The 20133-nt window shown below is 38.7% G+C and overlaps 1 protein-coding gene across 1 annotated transcript; it reads right to left on the bottom strand.

Moving 5' to 3' along the window:
• On the bottom strand, nt 2887-3831 carry LOC100153320 (putative olfactory receptor 2B8). The gene has a single exon (XM_001927423.2). It carries the CDS (start codon nt 3829-3831, stop codon nt 2887-2889), a length of 945 nt encoding a protein of 314 aa, XP_001927458.2.

The raw sequence follows: 20133 nt of genomic DNA, 5'->3' as shown, positions 1-20133 counted from the left end.
CTTACATAACTCTTGTGCTGTTTCTTTTTTCTCCTGGATAAGGCCCTTTCTTTAGTCCAAGCCCAAGCCTCAGTTCACATCAGGCTTGTCAGATGCTCCCCTGGTTAAAGAAAATGCTGATGCTCATCATCTCTGTACAGAAGGGTCCTGTCCTCTCTAATTCTTGCCTCCATCACCCGCATCACTTCCAAAGCTATCTAATGGGTTAAAAAATATGATTGCTAAAAATTAATTTACCTTTTTCAATTACAGTTGCCCCTCACTCTTTGCAGAGGGCTGGTTTCTGGACCCCTGGAATATCAAAATCTGTGAATCATCAAATCCCTTGTAGTAAATAGTTGATGGCCTCAGTCTGTGGTTGGTTGAATCTGCATATTTGGAAACTGCGACTAAGGAGGGCTGATTGTACTTGAAGTGGTAATATTGGTCGGGTGTCACCCAGTACCCCCTATCTGGAAGTGGAAGTTGCAAAATGCTACCTTGAATGAAATAATAAATTGAATTAGTGAATGGAAGCAATGTTTATTTTCTGGAAAATAAAAAGTAAACATCTAGTTAATTTTAGAGTATGGCACCTTTTTGCCCTAAATAGGATATGATTAGTAATGAAGCTAGCTGTCGTGGTTTGATAGAAAAAATTAAGGAATTGTTGGAGTTCCTGTCATGGCACAGTGGTTAACGAATCCAACTAGGAACCATGAGGTTTCGGGTTCAATCCCTGGCCTTGCTCAGTGGGTTAAGGATCCGGCATTGCTGTGAGCTGTGGTGTAGGTCGAAGATGTGGCTCAGGGCTCAGATCCCGTGTTGCTGTGGCTCTGGCGTAGGCCGGTGGCTACAGCTCCGATTAGACCCCTAGCCTGGGAACCTCTATATGCCGTGGGAAGCAGCCCTAGAAAAGGCAAAAAGACCAAAAAAAAAAAAAAAAAGGAGAATATAAGTAATTGTTATTGAAATAATCATATCTTCCATAATACACTCTGAATGTAATCAGAAATCACTGAAAAATATTCATACAAATACGCAAGAACTGTGTGAACCTCAATATTTCACCAATAAATTTTCACTTAAATAAAGAAAAATCCGGAGTTCCTGTCATGGCTCAGTGGTTAATGAATCCAACTAGGAACCATGAGGTTGCGTGTTTAATCTCTGGCCTCGTTCAGTGGGTTAAGGATCCGGCGTTGCATGAGCTGTGGTATAGGTCCCGCATTGCTGTGGCTCTGGCGTATGCTGGTGGCTACAGTTCCAATTAGACCCCTAGCCTGGGAACCTCCATGTGCTGCGGGTGTGGCCCTAGAAAAGACAAAAAGATGAAAAAAAAGTAAAAAACAAAAATCCTTGCTTCTTTGTTATTTCATTAGCAGAATGATAAGTGAACCGACCTTCAAACTTTCCACTGTAAAGGAGAAATATTTAAGAAGATATTATTTACACAAACTGCCTGTTGACTTTACCAGACACTTATTTCCTTTATTACATTGTTCTATAAATTCCCTTCAATATCCTCTATGCTACAAATATAATTTAAAATATTTAAAAATCTTGATGTCGTATATGAAAAAAATGTTTTTAAAACTCAATTGTGAATTTTTATACAGTAAATACATACAAATACACACAGATACACCCACAAACACATACACAAATACACTGAGTAAACATCGTTTTCAATAAAAAAATATAGATAATTCATGGCAATATAATACTCAGTAGTAAAATTTTCATCAAAAAAATCATTTGAAAATTATCACTAAAATTTTAGCCTCAAGAACTGGCAAATAAATGTCTACATGGAATGAAGAAAGCAGACTCACTGTACTCTTTATCTTTGGAATTTTCAAAGGAAAGTAGGTAATGTTCATTCTAGTTAGCAAAATATGACTAGTATCAAAACACTTCAAATGTATTGAGTGCAATGGGCAAAAGAAACTTAATAATTTAGATTATAAACCCAAATTTTATGTGAAAGGAACAATAATACTTTATGTGGTTCCTTAGTATCATAATATTCTGTTAACTTCTGCCTTTTTTAAAACATTAAAAGTAAATGATTTGAAGGACAACATACATCAAGCAAGTGTAAGTATCTTACATGTAAGTTTTGATGAATTTTCACAAATTGAATTTGTCATATAACCAGCATCTAAATCAAGAAGCAAAACATGACTAGAACTCCAGATTTCTCCTCCCTCATTTCTCCTTCCAATGTAGTATAACAATTCCCCAGGAGAGCAGCTGTTCTGACCTCTAATTCTAGAGATTCATTGTGCCTGGTTTTGAATTTTATGTAAATGGAAATACAGTAGGAATTATTAGACTTTTCATTTCATACAATCAACATTATGATTGTAAGAATCATTCATGTTGTTGCAGGTATTATAATTTGTTTGTTCTCATTATCCATTATATTCCAGTGCATGATAACCCTAGTTGTTGTTGTTTTTTGTTTGTTTGTTTTTTGTCTTTTTGCTTTTCTGGGCGCTCCGTGCATATGAGTTTCAGCTAGGGTCTATTGAGCTGTAGCCCAGCCTACACCAGAGCCACAGCAACGTGGGATCCGAGCTGCGTCTGCGACTACCACAGTATGCAACGCGGATCTTAACAACTAAGGCAGGGTTTGAACCTGCACCTCATGTTCTACTTGATTTGTTAATCACTGCCATGACGGAACTCCAGCATAGTTTATTTTTAGCTTATATTATTCTCCTCACTAGAATTTAACTCCAAGGAGGCTGAGCTCTTGTTTTCACCATTAATCTCAAATACCTAGAACTGTGCCTTGTACACATTCAGTGCTTGTAATGATGTGTTGGATTAAGTTACAACTAGTTTTTAGTCACTCAGAAGTCTCCCAGTGCACTAGAGTTTCACTCTGCAAACCCTGCACTAACTCTGTCTCAAGTCTGGTGTTCTCCTCACTAGTCTTCTTAGTGCCCCTTTGACTTCGTTGTTTCTCAAAGTGTAAATCAGGGGATTCAGCAGGGGAGTCACCAGAGTATAGAAGAGCGCCATGCTTTTGTTCACATCCTGAGAGTAACTGGAGGGAAGCTGGAGGTACATGGAGATGAGTGTCCCGAAGAAAACAGTCACTACCATTGAGTGAGAACCACAAGTTCCAAAAGCCTTGTGCCTCCCCTGGGCTGACTTTATCTTCAGGACTGCATGGGTAATGTGGCCATAGGACACTAAGATAAGTGACAGGGGCACCACCAAGAAGAGGACACTGACAGCAAAGAGCTCAGCCTCATTGATGGAGGTGTTGGTGCAGGCCAGTTTCAGCATCGCTGGAACTTCACAGAAGAAATGGTCCACTTGGTTTTTGCCACAGAGAGGAAGAGTCATGGTCAGTGCTGTCTGTACTATAGAACTGCCAAACCCCGTGAGCCAAGCAGTTGCCACCAGCTGCGAGCAAAGCTGAGGATGCATGATCAGCATGTAGTGGAGTGGGCGGCACACAGCTGCATAGCGGTCATAGGCCATGACAGACAGGAGGACACATTCTACACCCCCAAGTCCCAAGGCAATGAAGAGCTGGGTCACACAACCACCATAGGTGATGCTCTTGTCCTTTCCCTTAAAGTTGGCCACTGTCTGGGGGACAGTGCAAGTAGTCAAACACAGGTCCATAAAAGAGAGATTGGAGAGGAAGAAATACATAGGGGTGTGGAGGTGAGAATCCACAAGTGACAGAAGTATAATGGTGCCATTGCCTAAGAAGCTCAAAAAGTAGATGATCAGGATGAGCACAGACAGAGCGGTTTCCAGCTGAGGCCGATTGGAGAAGCCCAGGAGAATGAATCCAGAGAAGGTGCTGTCATTAGCTCTTTCCATTGTTGTCTACGTGTTGAAATTAAGAGGACTCACACTTTTTTTTTTGGTCTTTTGTCTTTCTAGGGCCGCACCTGCGGCATGTGGAGGTTCCCAGGCTAGGGGTCCAATCGGAGCTGTTGCTAGGGGCCTATACCAAAGCCACAGCAATGCCAGATCTGAGCCGCGTCTGCGACCTACACTACAGCTCACGGCAATGTCGGATCCTTAACCCACTTTGTGAGGCCAGGGATCGAACCTGAAACCTCATGGTTCCTAGTCGGATTCAGTTCCGTTGCGCCACGGTGGGAACTCCAGGACTCACGCTTTTATCTTGCATGTTTAATCTACCTCTTTTTTCCTAGCGTGGGTAAATAGTGGTTAGAAGATTGAGGCATTTTCACAGTTACTTCCCTGTTGGCAAGATAGAGGGTGCTAGATAGCTACGTATGTGAGTATCTTCTATGTTTCAGGCACTGGCCTAAGCATGTACTATACATTGTGCCACAACAGTTCTATGAGCTTCAAATAAATAGATGAGGGAACTACGAGTTAAAGAGGTTCAGTAGGTTTTTTTTTTTTTTTTCCCTATTTTTGGCTGCCCTTGTAGCATGCAGAAGTTCCTGGGCCAGGGTTGGAGCCGGCACCATAGCAGCAACCTGAGCCACAGCAGTGACAATTTCAGATCCTTAACCTGCCAAGCCACAAGGGAACTCTGATTAATTTTTATCATAGTGATGTGCCTAAGAAACTACAGAGACAGGATTCAAACTGACTTTGCAACATGAGTTCTAAACTGCTAGGGACACTATATATATGATTGTGAACTATTAAGATAACTCATGACGCTCCAAAAATTAAATCTGATTGTTTTTTCTACATAAGTTGCAAATATGTACCTCTTGTATCCCCCACTTTTTTTTCATCATTGAGCTTTGAAGTGTTTCAGACTGGCTCTCGTGCTCCTGTATTTTTTCTGTAGAGAAAAAATATTTTCTGGAGGTGCACAGATAATGAAATTTACTATTGCATTTACAATTTTATTTAAATGAGGGCAATACATCATAATGTGTAAAACAAAGAAAGCTTTGGCGTGGAGCCTGTAATCATGTCTCTGGATTGGGAATCTTCTATTAGAAATGATTTGAGAATTTGTTGTATCCAAACTTCACGTTCAGGGAGGACTAGGCTGAGTAATCATCACTGATACCACTTTCAGTAAAAAGCCAGTAAACTACCAATTACCTTTTCCTTTTCTTTCACTTTAAAGTCTTGTAAAATTGTTGAATGTGATAGAGCAGATATTCTTCTTCAGTTTCTCTGTGTGCACTTCTTCTAAACGCAGACCTCACATTAATCATTCTGTTTGCCATTAAGTCATCTAGTCTTATGTTAGGAATCACTCTCTCTCATACAAATACCCACACAACACCATGAGGCAAATTTAATAGTAAATAATACCTAAAGAACAGGAAAATGTCCTAATAGCACCATAAGCTAGAAAAGCGTCTTGTGTATTTAGTAGACTTGGACAATAATTTTGTTGACTACGTGAAAATATGAAGGAAGTTTAAAAAGTATAAGAGGATATAGAAACTAAATTTAGGAGTTGTAGAGATTTATAAATGTGCAAGTGGAAAACAAATGAAATCTGGAACAGCACTTAACAAGTAGTCAACTATTCTAATTTTATGTATATATATATTTAATGCTGGTTTGCATGGAAACTTGCAGGACTCTCTCTTTTGTAAATATAAAACTTTTCAAGAGCAAAATGCATGACCAGGAAAGAGGATACTTTTCTACGTGTCAGTTATGCCTCTTCTGTTGGCTTCTTGGTACCCATATTGCTTTTATTCCTAATTTTTAAAGTAATTGTTTTGGTATCTTGGTGGCTGTTCTTACTGTGGTGCCAAAGCATAAAATAAATCTGGAATAAAAAGTTCTAAAATGCAAAAAGAAAAAAGGAGATCCGGGTACTGGAATACTAAGAGTCAATCTGCCCGTGCAAGCTTTGAGATGCTAAAGGCTGACCTCCCACTCCTACATCCGGGCCCTTTCTACTTTGAAATAATAGAGATGATGTCATTAGGTTTTAAAAAGAAATAAAGGAGATAATGTCCTTAGTTCTCTACTGAAACCTGGTAGGTTTAATGTTCCAGTAGATCTGTTGTCCTATTTTGAGTAAGCTCTCCTCAATCCTTGGACATTCTTTTTTTTTTTTTTTTGTCTTTTTGTCTTTTTGCCATTTTCTTGGGCCGCTCCCACAGCATTTGGAGGTTCCCAGGCTAGGGGTCGAATCAGAGCTGTAGCCACCTGCCTACGCCAGAGCCATAGCAACGCAGGATCCGAGCTGTGGCGGCAACGCCAGATCCTCAACCCACCGGATCCTCAACCCTCTGAGCAAGGCCAGGGATCGAACCCGCAACCTCATGGTTCCTAGTCGGATTTGTTAACCACTGAGCCACGACGGGAACTCCATTCCTTGGACATTCTTTAGTGACAGCATGATTCTTTTTTTTTTTTTTTTTCCTTTTTTTCTTTTTTCCTCCTTACACCTACACCTGCTGCATATTGAAGTTCCGGGACTAAGGGTCAAATGGGAGCTGCAGCTGCTGGCCTATGCCAGAGCCACAGCCATGGTCAATCCGAGCCGTATGTGTGACCTTTGCTGCAGCTTGCAGCAATGCCTGATCCTTAACCCATTGAGCCCCATCTTCACAGACTCTGTATTGGGTTTTTAACCTGCTGAGCCACAACGGTAACTCTGACAGTGTGGTTCTTAACTCCTATACCTTGCATATTTTCAGGCCTAGTATCAAATTATCTAGAATCATAAAACTGGCATCGGTCAGTATAATTATTTTATCAAATGTTGTTGGTGCCTACCTTTGCTTCTTTCCTCCGTGTTTGTGCATCTGGTCCATCACGGTGCCCGGTGGGAGTCTGGCAATGTGTTTGAATAGGCTGTTTCTCAGAGATCATGGAAATAGCTCATAATCCAGTCTGGAACATGATTTAAATGATTTTTTTCTCAGTGACACACAGAATGTGATCCGAATTAAGAAATATCCCTTCTGACGAGAATATGTGAAATTCCTTATAACTACAAAAGTAGAATTATATTGACAAAGATGTTTAATACAAATTAACATGTTGTATTATTTTCCTAGTCTGCTATAACACAGTACGTACTACAAACTGGAGTTTTAGGATGACAGAAGTTTATTATCTCACACTTCTGGAGGCCGGAAGTCCCAAAACTGAGGTGCTCTAGGACCTGTGAGCCCTGTAGGGGAGAATAGATCCTTGTACCTTTCTAGCTCCTGGTGGTTTGCTGGCAATTTTAGGGGTTCCTTGGCTTGCAGCTGCACCCCTTCAATTCCTTCCTCAGCAGCCACATGGTGGTGTCCCTGCCTCTCTGTCTGTTCTGTTTTTCTTGTAAGAATATCAGTTATCTTGGATTAGGGAACATGCTAATGAGTCTGACCTCATCTTAACCTCATCACATCTACGGAGACCCTGTTTTCAAATAAGGTCACATTAACAGGAATCTGGGTTTAGGATCACTTGGTGAGGTTGGAATGGGGTGGGCAAGATTCACCCCATAGCAATAGTGTAATATAATCATGCCCATCACCTTATAACAACTCCTAATTATAAATGCCTGGTGTGCAGTGGTAAGCCTAAGACGCAGGTATTAGTTCTATCCTATTCCAAGTTCATAAATCAGGTACATATTGATCATGACAGTTGCTTAGTTTATTATTGATAGTGTTCCTATTTTTCTTATTCTTTATGGTGTGTAGACAGCAGAAGTGTAGTGTAGTGGGGAAAAACGGACGTCCCGTTACTTGGCATGAATGTCCAGTAAAGTCGTTTGCCCATACTCACCTCTGTTACACTTAAGAGATCTAAGACATCAAGTCATATTGCATACTAATAAGACCCAGCAGTTGGATTGGTTTGAACTGGAAGAGAAACTCCTCACATTCTTTGATTTCTTTAGTGAAGCGATGTTCAGCTAATCTGGAGTTCAGATTCCTCTTCCAGTCTTGCACTTAACTCTTAGTGAATAGCATACCCGTGCATGGACACTGTATCTACAGTTAACACCAGTACATTCTTGGGAATAGAAACTTTGTCCCCTGGCCTTAGGGACACTTGAATCGGTGCTGGACTAAGAATTTGGTGTCTCCCTCAAGAGAAAATAACAAAGACGAAAGATACACACCTACTTCTGGAAGGAACTGGGTTGCCTTGAAGGACTGCTAAAGTTCTATGAAACTGGAAGATTGGCATATTGATGGGAATGTTAGTATCAGGCAGCTGAAGTTACATGACTGCTTTTCCGCCATGAAAGATAGTACCTTCAGTGGTTATCAACAGTACCTTCAATGGTCGTGGAACTGGGCAAAGGTGTTAGGAGATGAAGTAGATAGAAGAAAATCTTTAGAATAAATACAGAGTCCTGTATTTAAACATGCTTTAAAATATGCCAGCCTTGGAAGTGGTTAGTTATCAAAGGCAAGAATATGGAAACTTGCTATACACTCAGGCTCTGTTAAAGTTGGATCCAATCCTTTTAAAAATTGCTGTTAGGATAACTAGTGTCATCCCCAGGAAGGATCTGCACTCATTTTATAGACTGTTTCAGGGCATCAGAGGGAGGATAGGGTTGACGACTGATTCTATAACTAAACAGATGTTGGACTCTGAATTCTACAGAATCTGCCTGTGAACAAAAGGGCTAATATTATATCTGAGGGATGTTTTTATAAGCCACCAAAGTCCAAGTACATGCTTTAGGGACTGAGGTGCTTGAGGATGTGTTTATTTTTAGTGGCCCCAAGAAACTCATTAGCTAGCATCAGTTCACGTATGCAGAGTTTGACTGCCTCTAGAGAGCAACCAAAGAGGGAGGCTCTGGAGCAGGGACATCGACATAGTCAAGCTTTTCCTTCCAAGTTGAGTAGCCGTGAAGTTGTCATCTCTGCTTAACTTGCAAATCCCAAATGTAATGGTGTAGATTGCAATTTTTTGGCAAGCCTTTAAATTATTTTTTAGAGTTGAGATATAGTTGACATTGAACATTATGTATTAGTTTCATGTGTGCATTGTAATGATTTGGTGTTTTTTATGTTGAAAAATGATCTCTGCAATAAGGCTAGTAATTTAGGTTGCCACACAGAAATAAAAATTTAGCTTCTTATTTCCCAGTATCTGTTGACCTATGAGCTTGAAAATATTGCTCATGTCCATTCTATTAGAAAAGTAAAATGAGAATTAACCCCTCTTCACCCTGCTCCCCACTTTTCTAGGTCTCCCCTTCCATTAACTTCATCTTCTTGATAGGACACAGAGAATCCAGTTGTTTCTCATCCCATAACCCTCCAAATACTCTTGTTTGTCTTCTTCCCCCACCACTCTGGTGACTACTTTTTGTGAAATCTCCAGCACTTTCCCCATCATACAATGTAAGTGAGCTAACCGTCATTATTTAATGTAATTTGACTGATTCAAATTATGACTCAAGTATTATGCTATCCATATGCTTCTGTCTGTCTATTGTTTCTTGGAGCCCTGATTCTCAGTTTAATCTCACTGGACACACATGTCAGTGTTTAGATTTCAGAAAGCTCCATCCTTAGCTCTCTTTTATTCTCTCTCCATAGCGTTCCTAAGAGACATTGCTATTTCCATGGCTCACACCATCACTTACCTGTAGGATAAATCTTCAATCCACAGTATAATTGACCTCAAGAGGAGGGAGTTTCGAACCCCATCTTGAGTTCCATACTACAGCAAGTGGAATCACAGATATATAACTATGGATTATCTGTGAACTCTAAAATTTCAGTGGTTTTCAATCTAACTTATCTTCTGAAAACAAACTCTTGTCTTTGCATGTCAGATTTTGCGAATCTCAATACCACATCCTCAGTAAGCTCAGTGAGACCCTTGAATTATCCTGGATTCTTCCCTTTGTTTGGGTTCCAACATTAAACCTAAGCTTTGTTGATTGTCTCTGGCATTGATTCTTTCTGGCCTGTGTTTTATTTATTTTATTGGTTTTTGTCTGCGCCCACAGCATGTGGAAGTTCCCAGGCCAGGGACTGAACCTTTGCCAGAGCAGCAACCAGAGCCACTGCAGTGACAACGCCAGATCCTTAATCCATTGCATCACAAGGGAACTCTCTGACATGTCTTTAGAATACATCTACTCTCCAGCACACATTTTCCATTTGTTATCAATATGTTAGTTAATTCATTTTACCATTGCATCAACCATTTAATTCATCTCCTTAGAGGATTTTCTAACCAGATCAACTCTCAGCTTTTGTAGTACTTTCTTATTTTTTTTTTTTTTTTTTTTTTTTTGGCCGTACCCATGGCACATGGAAGTTCTCAGGCCAGGGATCATCGCCTGGCCACAGCAGTGACTCAAACCACTGCAGTGGCAATGCTGGATTCTTCACCTGCTGTGCCATAAGAGAACTCCCTATCTTAATTATTTTTGATAAACTATACCAGCACATCACTATTTGCTTACCTAGTTTTGGCTACCATTGTCCACAAGACTGAATAAAAACCACGTCTTTATATGCAAGTGTATTTATCCCATGGACCTGGAAGAAACCCACAACTTTCTCCTCCCTGAATACACATTCCAGCTTGAGGCCAGCTTTCTATTCTTCATTCTCTTACTCTAATCTGTTATTTCAGCTGAGAGATATTATCCTGCACTAATTCCCATAGAACATATCCCATTTCTAATTCAAATCTTTGCTCAAGGATCACATTTTTTGAAGACCATAAAATGCCCACGTGCTATCTTTTTGAGGCTCTGCAAACGTTCCTACCTAATTATTATTATTACTAATCAGGAGTCCTGGTAATTACTTCTTGGCTGCCTACATTCCACATTAGAATGTGAACTCCTCAGGAAAATGATCCTTCCTTCCTTCCTTCCATTACTTCTTTCTTTTCTTTTCTTTTTCAGCCGCACCGGTGGCATATGGAAGTTGTTGGGCTAGGGACAATTTAAGATATTCACCACTTTGGGAATGTTTACACCCAGTTTTATTTAGCCACTTGATGTGACTGCTTGGATTAATCAGCTGTTGAACCTTCTATTTGTTTCCCTGTTGGCAATTATCAATCAGCACGTACTGTTTTTGATATAGTTACTATTTATTCTAGGTTTATTTGTCTAATTAAAATGATTCTCTGCTTTCATGAGTAGAAAAGACATGCTTATGTTATAAAGAAGCACATACGTATTGTGCCCATATATGGGAACATTCACTTGCTTATACAATCATTTAAAAAGTAAAACATATGGGAGTTCCCATTGTGGTGCAGAGGAAACGAATCCAACTAATATCCATGAGGATGTGGGTTCAATCCCTGGCCTTGCTTAGTGGGTTTGGGATCCGGCATTGCATGATCTAGGGTGTAGGTCTCTGATGCAGCTTGGATCCTGTGTTGCTGTGGCCAGCAACTGTATCCCTGATTCAACTCCTAGCGTGGGAACTTCCATATGCAGTGTATGGCCCTAAAAGTTCTTTTTTTTTTTTTTTAAAAGTAAACATATTATTATTACTAGGAGCAAACCCATAAATGTTGGGAACATGAACGTGTTATTGTTAGTCTCCACATTATGTAACTTTGGTCTGGTAGTGTTAGACAGTAAAATTAAACCGGAAACTAAACAAAACAAAAACAAGAGCTTATAAAAATAAGTGTTTCTTAGAAAAGAAACAAAATATTTTTATTTGCATCAAATATGATCATACAGTTTAAAATGTGTTTTCCAAAAACTTATTTAACAAGCTTATGAATTATGAACTTGTTATTCAAAATAAATAATTTTAACATTTTCAAAAGATTATCTTTTGTAAAATACAGTGTGGTGGAAGATCTTAGTTATAACACTACAGACAAAATAGCACTGGACATATGCAGGAAATTTGAACAATAGTTGATATATGTAGGAATTACATAAGATGGCCATCTGCAACTTATGGCATGGGGTTGCTTGTCATAAAGTTATTGTTGTATTTATTGTAAATGTCATCATTTTTTCTCATTGATAAGGGATACTTTGAATGCATGTAAGAGAACAGAGTTTTATCCTCTTAGTCTTCAGCTCCTAAAGAGACGGGATATTTCATAATTTGTAATCTTTGATGGTATTGAGTGAGAACATTTGAACGAGTCTTCAGTGCAGATATTGGACCTCAGGAGGGCTTCCAAAGAAAGCATTAACTATGGGATAGTAGCAACGGGGAATCCGAGCCTCATCTGCAACCTACACCACAGGTCACAGCAATGCTGGATCCTTAACCCACTACTGAGCAAGGCCAGGGATCAAACCCGCAACCTGGTTCCTAGTAGCATGTTGTTTAGTCTCCACATGTTTTTATTTTTTGCAATTTTTTCTTGTTAATCTCCAGTCCTATAGTGTTGTGGTTGGAAAAGATGCTTGATATAATTTCAATTTTCTTATATTTACTCAGGCTTGATTTGTGGCCCAGAATGTGATCTCTCATTTGCGTGTTTACATTTAAAATTAAGTGGCTGAAGGCATTCTCAATTATATATATTATATATAATTTTTTTTTTACTATTGTGAGAAAAACATCTTAAGTATTTGGTGAAACATCGAAGTCATTCAAAGATGAGAGTTAAGGTAAGTGGGAGGTCTAGGGGATTGTCTGTCCTCTGTCAAATATTGGAAAACAGAAACAAGAGAGATTAGGTATCCTCTGGCACTCTTCTTGATGTTCATTTTTCCCTGAGGATTGTCATCTCTGGACAGCTTAGTGACATGAGCTAATTAACAGTATAGGACAGACATTCCCTAGAGACTTTGGTTGGGGCCGATTCTTTCTCAGTGCCAGCCGAGTCACAGTGCAGGTTTATGCCACCTTCTCTTGTTGCCCATATAGACCTATCTGTCATGTATCCCGGTCATTATTCATGAAATAGTACTGAGCGTTCAAATTGCTTTCTTTCTTCTGCTTACCACCTAGACAGAATCCAGATCTTCAATTCCGTGTGAAGATATTTGAAGTCATCACGAGAAAGTATCTTCTTATTTAAGAAAAATTTTGGAAAAACCCAATGCTCGAGTAATCAGTCTTTGCATTCATTCCACCCAACCAGCTTCCTGATTCTATGTTTTTCAGTTTCCAATCCCCAGTACTGCATTCATGGTAGTAACTTGGATATGAGGTAGGGAAAGAGTTTGGTACCCACAGATAAAATGAGTAAAGGTGAGTAGAATGGCATGGAATTCATTCTCTGTGTTGCTTTAGGAATTGGCACGTTTGTTTTCAGTTGCAATGGAAACAAAAAGCCAGATTGGTTAGCATCAATGTCAGCTGGCAAAGGAACAGAAATTCTTACAGAAATTTACAGACAAAAACCAATCTTAATTGTTTATTTATTTTTGATTTTTTTCATTTTTTTTTGTTGGGTGGTGGTTGTACCTACAGCCCATGGAGGTTCCCAGGCTAGAGGCTGAATTGGAGCCATGGCCCTCAGCCTATGCCCCAGGCACATCAATGCGAGACCTGAGCCGCAGCTTGTGGCAAAGCCAGATCCTTTAACTCACTGACTGAGTCCAGGGATCAAACCCTCATCCTCCTGTATACTAGTGGGGTTCTTAACCCCCTGAACCACAATGGGACTCCCTAATTGTTTATTTTAGACGCCAACATTTTGTTCTTTGATCTTTCGTCCTATTGTAGTGTACCTCGGCATGTACATATGGATAATAATGGAATGTAACATATTTGGTTGTAATGAAGCATGCCATTCAGTAACAGAATAATGGTGCATGTCTGAATGTGAAAGAATTAGACTATATGCTTCCACTAATTTCCTTTGGCTCCTTATTTTCTGTGAAATTACAGAATATTTCTTAAAATGTATTGTCAGTAATCATAGTTTTAAAATGTTCATTTCCTCACAGAGGTACAAAAATACCTAAAGTACATATGGAATTTTCAAAATGCTATGTCGATAGCTACAAGGAGGTAGTTCCATTTTTTGAACTTTGTGTATATTCATCTTTATTTTGAGTTTATTGTTAAGAAGCGATGTTTTATCAGTTGAGCACATCTACCAATTTGAAGAGGAAAAAGGTTGGAAGAGCAAAGGTGACCCGAATGTTTAATTGGTCAGTTAAGCAAAAGACTGTGTGTGTGTGTGTGTGTGTGTGCGCGCATGTGTGAGACATTGCATTGAAATGATGTGTAATGTATACTAGTGGCCATTCTTTCATTCTTGCATACGCCTATGAATCCTTTTGTTGTCCCACTCAGATCTCTTTTACTGGCTGATGCAGCTATGCAGACTCCACTTATGAATACCGGTGGCTATGTTCTCAGTCATTCCATTCTTCAGAGACTAGACCTCAGCTGAATGGGGGGGGGGTCACACTGCCAGGGGTTCTCCTGAGCCTGGTGGGGACAACCCACAGCCAATGACAGACTCACAAATCCTGGATATATAAAAGGCTGCCTTTGCATCAAAGTGGCACTTAATCTGATACAATTTATAATCCATAGCTGTATTGTTCAATACGGTGGTAACTAACTGCATGCTCTTTAAATTTATGTGAATTATGATTAAATATAATTTATTTAAAATTTTTTTAAAATTTATTTTTATTTTTATTATTTTATTTTATTTTTTCCCACTGTACAGTATGGGGATCAAGTTACTCATACATGCATACATTTTTTCCCCCACCTTTTGTTCCGTTGCAATATGAGTATCTAGACATAGCTCTCAATGCTACTCAGCAGGATCTCCTTGTAAATCTATTCTAAGTTGTGTCTGATAACCCCAAGCTCCCGATCCATCCCACTCCTTCCCTCTCCCATCGGGCAGCCACAAGTCTATTTTCCAAGTTCCTGATTTTCTTTCTGTGGAGATGTTCATTTGTGCTGGATATTAGATCCAGTTATAAGTGATATCATATGGTATTTGTCTTTGTCTTTCTGACTCATTTCACTCAGGATGAGAATCTCTAGTTCCACCCATGTTGCTGCAAATGGCATTGTGTCATTCTTTTTTATGGCTGAGTAGTATTCCATATACCACATCTTCCGAATCCAATCATCTGTTGATGGGCATTTGGGTTGTTTCCATGTCGTGGCTATTGTGAGTAGTGCTGCAATGAACATGTGGGTGCATGTGTCTCGTTTAAGTAGAGTTTTGTCTGGATATATGCCCAAGAGTGGGATTGCAGGGTCATATGGAAGTTCTATGTATAGATTTCTCAGGTATCTCCAAACTGTTCTCCATAGTGGCTGTACCAGTTTACATTCCCACCAGCAGTGCAGCAGGGTTCTTTTTTCTCCACACCCCTCCAGCATTTGTTATTTGTGGAGTTATTAATGATGGCCATTCTGACTGGTGTGAGGTGGTATCTCATGGTTGTTTTGATTTGCATTTCTCTTATAAGCTGTGATGTCGAGCATTTTTTCATGTGTTTGCTGGCCATCTGTATATCTTCCTTGGAGAACAGTCTATTCAGGTCTTTTGCCCATTTTTCCATTGGTTGATTGGTTTTTTGCTGTTGGGTTGTATAAGTTGCTTATATATTCTAGAGATGAAGCCCTTGTCCATTGCATCTTAAATACAATTTAAAATTCAGTTCCTTAGCTACCACATTTTAAATGCTCAGGTAGCAATGGGTGGATGATGGCTGTTGTCCTAGGTAGTGAAGACAGAATATTTCATTAGTAATTCTATTGGGGAATTCTCCTTCAGCTTCCTATGGGATCAGACTCATGTTATTCCAGGTGAGATCACATCATGCTTAGTACCTTTTCTGCTCGCTTTTGCTTCTCTCACTCCTTTTATCCTGAATGCGTTCTCTCAAAAAACACATGCAATGGAATTCTTAGTTTCGCTTCTTGTTCCATTAAACACTGTCTGTGTTAGATAGATGTGTCATTTCCAATACCAGGATAGATCTGTTCCCCCTTATTTATATGTCCTCCATTGCCGTCTTGGGCCAGTGCTGATATAGGTCTGGGCTGAACTCAGATATGACATGGAAGCATTATGAATGCAATAGCAATTCAGTCATAGCACCGAGGCTGTGGAAATTTTGCCACGAGTTGTTCAGGATTCATTATAGGGCAAAGTCGTGTGTTGAATATATCAGTGAATTTTTGTGTAATTTGAAATACCTTTAAAACCGACATTATCTTGAAATCTTGTTTGTAAAATACATGGTTAACATACTGAGTGTTTAGGTTTATTGAAATACTTATTCCTCCACTAATATCTAAATTTTATTATGTGTCATTATTGTACAATTATTGTGATTGCAGACTAGTGCCTCTACCACCTGATATGTGTCAGCACTAATCCTTTAACCGCTTTCATTTGATGAGTATTCCCTTGACTAGTATATTAAAATTGTGTTCTTATAAGACATCATTTTCCATTACATCAAATTTTTAATAATTGTGACACAGAATATCATATTGTGTTTTAGGGTGTATTTATTTTTATTTTACCTATTTAAAAATTTCTCTCTCTTTATATATGTTGCTTTGTTCAATTATTTCTTTTTTGTATCCAAGTAATAGTTTATCTATAATGCTTATAACAAGATTTTCATGTATCATGTCATATCATAATGGTTGCCAGGGGCACTATTTTTTTGTTCCTATATTAGGATGAATGTGTCTAATGTTTGCAGTCATTATTATTTCACTAGTGTGTCTAATATAAGTCAGTATTTCTTACTGCATTGTCAATGGATGCTTATCTTAACATAGATGATGACTACAGAATTCTTTACATGTGGTAGGAAAGAAATGAGAATTTCTCATTAACTTTAGCCAAAGAAGATTCCTTCTCCTGGAAGGATGCCTTTTGTGGTGGTGCAAATGGCTTTAGGAGAGATGGATGTTGAGCAGAGTAGGAAAATAGGCAGGGAACAAGGTGACCCAGATGAGCAGAATATACTCTTGAGAATCAGTGGGAAAATGCACCTTGCACCTAGAGATTTTCCATGTCTGTTGTTACTAAAGGATAATAATTTCCTGGATTGTAAAAGAAAAACAATTTCAAGAGGACAAAATATGACATTGGTAACCTAATTTCATCCCAGGGTGCCCTCCATGTGGCTTGGAAGCAGCTGAAATATATAGGACAGTTACTTTTTTTTTTTTTAGTTGGTGTCTCCTTTGCCTGATACTTTATTTTTCAACCTAAAATCATTAAATTTTATAGCCATCAGATATGTAGCTATTCAGCATTCTTTTTGTTAATCTACATGTTATTCTGTAAAACAGCCCATGCTTTGTACAAATTATCAGGGAGGTTTTAAAAAATCGAGTATATTTGACTTACAATATTCTATTAGTTTGAGATGTACAACATAGTGATTTTGATATTTCTGTGGGTTGCACTCCATATAAAGTTATTCTAAAATATTATCTATCTTCCCTATGCCACACATTTTATCCTTGTATCTTAATTATTTTATACCTAGTAGTTTGTACTTCTTAATCCCTTACCTTTGTCTTCTCTCTTACCCACTTCTCTCTTTATTGTTAACCACTGGTTTGTTCTCTATATCTGTGAATTTGTTTCTGTTTTATTTTATTCATTTGTTTTATTTTTTAGATTCCAAATGTAAGTTAGAACACTATTTGTCTTTTTCTGATATTCGACTAGGCAAAATACCCTCCAGATTTGTCGATGTTTTAAGCGGCGAAATTACATTCTTTTTTATGGATGAGTAATATATGTATATAAATATAAATACCACATCTTCTTTATGCATTCATCTGTTGACGGACACTCAGATTGCTTCCATATCTTGACTATTATAAATAATGCTTTGATGAAAATTGGAGGGGTGAAGTTCCTGTCATGGCTCAGTGGAAATGAATCCGACTAGTATCCTTGAGGACACGGGTTTGATCCCCAGCCTCGCTCAGTGGGTTGGGGATCTGGCCATGCCGTGAGCTGTGGTATAGGTTGCAGACATGGCTTGGATTGATGTTGCTGTGGCTGTGGAATAGGCTGACAGCAGTGGCTCTGATTCTACCCCTAGCCTGGGAACTTTCATATACTGTGGGTGTAGCCCTAAAAAACAAACAAACAAAAAAAAAGTGTATTTACTTTTTTCTCAAGTACTTTCTTGTTCGTTATTAAATATTCTTATGTTAAAATTGTCATTATTTTATTATACTGATGCATTATTATATTGGTCTTTTCCTTGGATAGTTAACATTGTAGGCATTCCCTTCGTGGCGCAGTGGAAACGAATCTGACTAGGAACGATGAGTTTGAGGGTTTGATCCCTGGCCTTGCTCAGTGGGTTAAGGATCTGACATTGCCGTGAACTGTGGTGTAGGTTGCAGACTCGGCTCGGACCTGGCATTGCTATGACTCTGGCGTAGGCTGGCGGCTATAGCTCCGATTAGGCCCCTAGCCTGGGAACTCTCATATGCGGCAGGGGTGGCCCTAAAAAGCAAAAAAAAAAAAAAAAGAGCAGTATTTAGTTTTTTCTCAAATACCTTCTTGCTCGTTATTAAATATTCTTATGTTAGAATTGTCATTATTTTATTATACTGGTGCATTATATATTGGTGTTTTCCTGGGATAAGTTAACATTTTATTCTCTTAACTCCTGTGAATGCATCATTATTAGTACGTTAAAAAAGTTGTTATCTGTCATTTTAAATTAGTGTATTATATTTGTGTTTGTGTTCATGAGACTGAATCATGTTTTTAATATAATCTGTCACTGGACTTTGGTTTTTATTTATTATTGTTTTATGGCCACAACCCTGGAATGTGGAAGTTCCCGGGGACAGGGATGTTTGCTGTAGCTACAGCAATGCGGGATCTATTAATCTACTGCTCCTGACCAGGGATCCATCCCATGCCTCCCCAGCGAGCGAAGACACTGGAGTCAGATTCTCTACCCACTGTGCCACAGCAGGAACTCCTCCCTGGACATTTAGACTGTCTCTTATACTTTTATTTTTCTCATAGTTTTATAATTCTGTTAGGAAAATTTTGGACGTAGATTGTGAGTACTACTTAACAACAAATCAAAGGAAGTATAAAATATTATGAAATAGCACGTTCTTTATGTCACATGAACTGTCTCTCAGTTTTAATATATTCGTTTGATTGATGATAGGTGTTATGATGGTGAAAAGAGTGAATTTTGATATCAAAGAGACCTGATTTGTGTTCAAATAGTTAGGAGTTTAATAATCTTTTGGTAAGCTATTTAATCATGTTAATGTACTTGTTCATTTGTGAAAGGGAAACTAATACATTTTGAAAAATTTTGGAAATAGTTGAGATTATGCATGTAAATGTTTTAGGACATATCAAACACTCAGGAATACCAGTTATATTGATGTTGTTAACTGTAAGTAGCAGATCAGTCCAGGTCCAGACACTTGGATGTTTTATTTTACAAGCATTAAATGTGGAAAAAATTTACTAATTAAAAATCGTTTTTGCAGGGTTTGTGAACTAGTACTCTTGCGTAGAGCTGTTAGGTGACCGAGTGTAAAGCTATATGAGTTTAATTAATGCCTACATATGAAGTACTACATTTCTGTTATGCTTGCTTTTGTAGTTTATATTTTTTGGTTGTTTGCTTTCCTTGCAACTGAATTATGGGTCAAGGAGGATGTTTATGTCAGTGATGGAAGACTACTTCCCAGTGGCCTCTCTACCACTACGTGTCTTTGATTTGACCTTTACTTTTCCCTTATTCAGCTTTTGTTAACATTTATTTTATGCCAAGTTTGTACCAATTTCTTTCACACATCAATGGGTCTACACCCACACCCAAACCCGACTCAGATTTCAAATGTCTTGGAAGAATTACAAATTTACTGTATGTCTAACAATTTGACCATGATAGAACTGAACTATTTGTCTTCTAATGACACTTGAGTCAGTGTGTGACCGTGTTTATGCAAATACTAAGTCACTGGATAAAACTGGTAATGAAATAAGCTTAGAGGTGGCAATGTGTTTGCTTTAGTATAACTAATGCTTCAGGATTGCTCCCAGAAAGGTACCTATGTAAAATTAACCTAAGGTAGGACTTCCTGTCGTGGCTCCGTGGTGACAAACCCGACTAATATCCATGAGTATGTGGGTTTGATCCCTGACCTTGCTCAGTGGGTTAAGGATCTGGTGTTGCCACAAGCTGCGGTGTAGGTCACTGATGTGGGTCGGATCTGGCGTTGCTGTGGCTGTGGCGTAGGTCAGCAGCTACAGCTCCAATTTGACCCCTAGCCTGGGAAC

The sequence above is a fragment of the Sus scrofa genome, chromosome 7, assembly GCF_000003025.6.
Source record: "Sus scrofa isolate TJ Tabasco breed Duroc chromosome 7, Sscrofa11.1, whole genome shotgun sequence".
Lineage (NCBI taxonomy): Eukaryota > Metazoa > Chordata > Mammalia > Artiodactyla > Suidae > Sus > Sus scrofa.
This window is presented reverse-complemented; position numbering and strand designations above follow the sequence as displayed.

Coding starts and splice junctions, on each gene's coding strand:
- LOC100153320 (XM_001927423.2), bottom strand. CDS start 3,831: ATGGAAAGAGCTAATGACAGCACCTTCTCTGGATTCATTCTCCTGGGC.